The sequence below is a fragment of the Plasmodium reichenowi genome, chromosome 5 (genome assembly GCF_001601855.1).
Source record: "Plasmodium reichenowi strain SY57 chromosome 5, whole genome shotgun sequence".
Taxonomy (NCBI): Eukaryota; Apicomplexa; class Aconoidasida; order Haemosporida; family Plasmodiidae; genus Plasmodium; species Plasmodium reichenowi.
The window spans coordinates 558,722-564,557 of record NC_033650.1 but is presented as its reverse complement, the minus strand read 5'-3'; the positions used below and the strand labels follow the sequence as shown (position 1 = coordinate 564,557).

General features: G+C 21.7%; 2 protein-coding genes across 2 annotated transcripts; both read left to right on the top strand.

The window, feature by feature from the left end:
• Positions 1–693: 693 nt before the first annotated feature.
• On the top strand, positions 694–3,963 carry PRSY57_0517600 (ATP-dependent RNA helicase DDX23, putative; the record flags this gene model as incomplete). Its single annotated transcript, XM_012906244.2, has 1 exon — positions 694–3,963. The coding sequence occupies one exon, from the start codon at positions 694–696 to the stop codon at positions 3,961–3,963; it is 3,270 nt and encodes a 1,089-aa protein (XP_012761698.2).
• Positions 3,964–4,748: 785 nt separating this feature from the next.
• PRSY57_0517500 (cyclin) lies at positions 4,749–5,438 on the top strand (the record flags this gene model as incomplete). Its single annotated transcript, XM_020114555.1, has 1 exon — positions 4,749–5,438. The coding sequence occupies one exon, from the start codon at positions 4,749–4,751 to the stop codon at positions 5,436–5,438; it is 690 nt and encodes a 229-aa protein (XP_019970732.1).
• Between the last annotated feature and the right edge of the window lie 398 nt (positions 5,439–5,836).

Genomic DNA, 5,836 nt, shown 5'->3' with positions numbered 1-5,836 from the left:
AAAAAAAAAAAAAAAAAAAAAAAAAAAAATACAAATATATAATATATATTATATATTATATATTTGATTATACTTTATGGTTTCATTTTTATTTTTTCCCTTTTATTTGTTAAATTATTTATTTGTGATTTTAATAGTTACATTTTTTTCTTTTTTATATTATATAAAATGATTATACATATATTATATATATATATATATATATATATATATATATGTAATATTTAAATGTTTTCTTGTTTTATAATAATAATTCTTATTAAAATTAGGATTTGCTACAAGGTACAAATAAGATATATTAAAAAAATAAAATGTCATACAATATTATGTATGCATATTTTTTTTTTATGTATAATTTATATTACTTAATTTTTACATTTTAAAATATATTACATAAATATATATATATATATATATATATATATATATATATGAAAATAATCAAATTTTCAACTTTTCATTTTTTTCCAATTAAGAATAAAGTATATATATATATTTTTTTTTTTTTTTTTTTTTTTTTTTGGATATTCCAAATATAATATATAATATATATATATTATATATATATTATCAAAACATATATTTTATATAATAATAACATTAGGTATATTTTAATATAAATATAATTATATACTTGTATTAATTTTACCTGTTATATATAAATATATATATATTTTTATAAGATGTAAGAAAATGTTTTTTTTCAGAAAGAAAGAAAACAATTTCGATGAGGAAAAAGAAAATGTTCCTCAAGTTAGTAATCCTTTTCAGGGTATAGAAAAAGAAAGTATACATACAAAAAGAGAAAACAAGTTGACGAATGAGGATGGTAATTTGTATATAAAAAGAAACGAACAAAGTGATGGTAATGATGATAACTATAATGATGATGATAACAATAATGATGATGATAACAATAATGATGATGATAACAATAATGATGATAATAATAATAATAATGATGATGATGAAAAAAGAAACAATATTCGTTACGATAAAAATAAAAAGAACCTTTTTAACGAAAAAAAAGATAATATAGTACATTCGTCAAAATATAATAAAGACAATCAAACTCATGAAGATGACACTTCATCAAATAAAGTACAGTCAAAAGTTAAGAAAAAACAAAATGAAAAAACGAAATTTAAAACATCTATAAAATTATACTACAACAATTCAGGTTCTGAGGAAGAAGAAAGTGATGATGATAATAATAAGGATGAAAGCAATGAAAAATTAATAAAAAAAAATATAACTATGAAAGATCAAATTGTAGTAAAGGAACCTATTAAATATAATAAGAATGAACGGAGTGATACGAAAGGTAGTGTAAGGCCTAAAACACATAATAACGATAATAATAAAAATAATAGTTCTCATTATTCTAGAAATTCATATGAAGATATACATCCTAATAATACAAAGACCAATCAAAAAATATTTGCAAATTTGTCGAATAATGAAAAGCTAGTCTTTTTAACAAAAAAGGAAAGAGAAGAAAAAAAAAAAAAAATGGAAAATCAAAATCAAAATCAAAAAATGATTTCTAGCAAAGAAGAAGAAGAAGGAGAAGAAGAAAGAAAGAAAAAGAAAGAGCATCATCATATAAGACATTCTTCTATAGATAATAGAAAACATAGAAGAAGAGAAGATTCTTATGAATATAGAAATGATGAACATAGAACAAATGATAAGAAAAGAAAAAATGAATATGATCATATTAATGATGATAAGGAATATAATGAGAATGTATATGATGAGGATTCATATTATAATGATAGGAATAATAAAAAGTTTAAAGATTATAAACATAATAATAATTATGATGATAATAATAATAATAGTAATAATACAAATGATACATATAACAAGAATCAGACTCAATATATATTATCAGAATCATATTATAAAAAACCACAATCTTCCTTAGCTGAACTAAACATGTTAAATTTAAACAATATTCAAAGAGATAATCTAAAAGAAAAAGAATTAGAAATTATAAAACAACAGTATTTGGGATTAAATAAAACAAAGAAAAAGATACAAAAACCATCAGAGAAATTTAGAAATATATTTAATTTCGAATGGGATCAGTCTGAAGATACTTCAAGGAATGATAGTAATCCGTTATACCAAAATAGACTTGAGCCCCAATTATTATTTGGTAGAGGTTATATAGCAGGTATAGATGTAAGAGAGCAAAGAAAGAAAAATAATTTTTATGATAAGCTAGTTCAAAATAGATTAAATATGTCTCTAAACAAAGATAGAGAAAACCAGCACCACCATCACAACAACAACAATAATAATAATAATAATAATAATAATATTAGTTGTAATGATAGCAGTGATCATAATAGTAATCATAATAGTAATCATATTAGTAATCTTCATAATAATCTTCATAATAATCTTCATAATAATCATATTAGTAATCACCACCCTAATGAACCATCATCTGATAAACATCCCAATGCATCCGAATATAATTATCATAACTACCTAATCAAAAATAAACGTGGAGAATATATTTACGAACCGAAAGTAAACAATATCATAAAAGACGTGTGTGAAAAGCACTGGAGCCAGAAAAGCAGAGAGGAAATGACAGACAGAGACTGGAGAATATTTAGAGAAGATAACGAAATTTATATTAAAGGGGGTGTTGTACCTCCACCTATAAGAAAATGGGAAGAATCTAATTTATCAAAGGATTTATTAAAAGCTATAAAAAAAGCTAAATATGAAAAACCGACACCTATACAAATGCAAGCTATACCTATTGCCTTAGAAATGAGAGATCTTATAGGTATAGCTGAAACTGGTTCTGGGAAGACAGCAGCTTTCGTATTACCTATGCTTTCTTATGTAAAGCAATTACCACCTTTAACTTATGAAACATCCCAGGATGGTCCATATGCTCTCGTAATAGCACCGTCAAGAGAATTAGCTATACAAATATACGAAGAGACAAATAAGTTTGCTTCTTATTGTTCATGTAGAACAGTTGCTGTTGTGGGAGGTCGAAATGCAGAAGCACAAGCATTTGAATTAAGAAGAGGTGTAGAAATAGTTATAGGAACCCCGGGAAGATTACAAGATTGTTTAGAAAAAGCATACACTGTATTAAATCAATGTAATTATGTTATATTAGATGAGGCTGATAGAATGATGGATATGGGTTTTGAAGACACTGTTCATTATATACTTGATAAAATACCGACAAGTAATTTAAAATCCGAGGATGATGCTTTAGCGTTACAAGAAGAAATGATGACTAAAGCTGGTCATCGTTTATATAGATTAACTCAAATGTTTTCAGCTACAATGCCTCCATCAGTAGAAAGATTATCAAGAAAATATTTAAGAGCACCTGCATATATATCTATTGGTGATCCAGGTGCAGGTAAGCGATCGATTGAACAAAAGTTGGAATTCCTTACAGAAGGAAAGAAAAAGCAAAAATTACAAGAAATATTAGAAATGTATGAACCTCCTATAATAGTATTTGTGAATCAAAAGAAAGTTGCAGATATTATTTCTAAATCAATAGCAAAAATGAAATTTAAAGCAGTAGCATTACATGGAGGAAAAGCTCAAGAAATACGAGAACAAACATTAAGTGCTTTTAAAAATGCAGAATTCGATATACTAGTAGCTACAGATGTTGCTGGAAGAGGTATTGATGTTCATGGAGTCAAATTAGTTATTAACTTTGATATGCCAAAGGACATTGAATCTTATACACATAGAATTGGACGTACAGGAAGAGCTGGTATGAAAGGATTAGCTATCTCATTTATAACAGAACATGATTCTCATTTATTTTATGATTTAAAGCAATTCCTAATATCTTCTAATAATATAGTTCCATTAGAGTTAGCTAATAATCCAGCTTCCAAAGTGAAACCTGGAACAGTAATACAAACTCCAAAAAAAAATCAAATATTGTATAAAAATTGAAGTCAACATTTTTTGCCTATTTTTATGAAATATAAAGCTATAACATATGTATAAATATATAAATATATATATATATATATATATGAATAAATAAATAAATATATATATATATATATATATATGAATAATAATATATTTTTTTTTTTTCAATACCTTCATTAATATATTATTATATTACATAGGAAGTTTTGTATAGCATAATAAAACACACACACACATACATATATATATATATATATATATATATATATATTTATATATATATGTGTACCTTATTATATTTACTTCATTACCAATTAATTTTTTTTGTTATTAACTAAATGATAATATCAAACGTGACATTTTTTAATTTACTTTTTTTTTCCATCCAACTTAAAAAAAAAAAAATATATTTATATATCAAGATGAAGAAAAGCATGTCTTTTTATAACAATATAATCCCTTCTTAATGTTCAGTATAGCAATTATTAATATATTTTTTTTTTTTTGTCGTAAGGTTTATTTTTGCGAGAATAATTTTCAAATAATTTCATGCATATATAATATATATATATATATATATATGTATATATGTATATATGCTTATATTTATTTATATTTCTCTATAATGATATACATATATATAATAATCCTTTTTTGTGATATATTTTAATAAAAAAAAAAAAAAAAAAAAAAAAAAAAAAAAATATACATAAATATATATATATATATATATATATATATTTATATATTTCATTTGAACATATTTAATAATTACTGTATTATAATAATTATTGTGTGGGACTATGGATTACGAGGTTGAGGGAGAAGTACCAAGAACCGATAAGAATTATATATTTTTATACATTCCGATAGTTTTAAATGAAATGATAAAAATGAATAATAGAGGTGTAGGGAAAATAACAAGTTTTCATGCTTCGAAAATTCCTGATATATCTTTAAAGAATTATATAGAAAGGATAGGAAAATATATTGGATGTAGTAATGAATGTTTTGTATTATTAATAATATATTTAGATAGATTAATAAAAATACATAAAGATATATCTTTATCTTTATTATGTATACATAGATTAGTTATTACTGCTGCTATGATTTCTGTAAAATTTTTTGATGACTTATATTATTCTAATTCTTACTATGCTAAAATTGGAGGTGTAACAACTAAAGAATTAAATAAATTAGAAATATATTTTCTAAATCTAATAGACTATAAATTATTTGTATCGTCACAAGAATATGATTTCTATAGAAAATATATTTCTTTAGCTGTTAAAAAATATATATATAATAAAAATAATATTAAACACATACCAATAATTAAAAAACCATATAATTTATTTAACTATAAATCATCTAATAATTCAACTATCATGTTCCATACAAATAATAATAACATGAATATTGTCAACTTTCCAGCCACAAATCAAAATAAAAAAAACAACTCACAAAAAGATCAACATATAAATAAATAAAAAAAAAAAAAAATATATATATATATATATATATATATATATATATATGAACAATTATATATAAATTGTTCTATTTTTATTAAATGGAAAAAAATGAACGAAATAATAAAAAAAAAATAGAGATATTTAAAGTATCCAATATATATATATAATTTCAGGGGGCATTTTTCGTCCTAATTCTGAAAGACTTTTTAAACATAAATACAAATCAATATATATACACATATATATATATATATATATATATATATATATATATATATATATATATATGTTTCTTTTTTTTTTTTTTTTTTTTTTTTTTTTTTTTTTTTTTTTTTTTTTTTTTTTTTTTTTTTTTTTTTTTTTTTTTTTTTTTTTAATTTTTTAAAAATTTTTAAAAATAAAAAAAAAAAAAT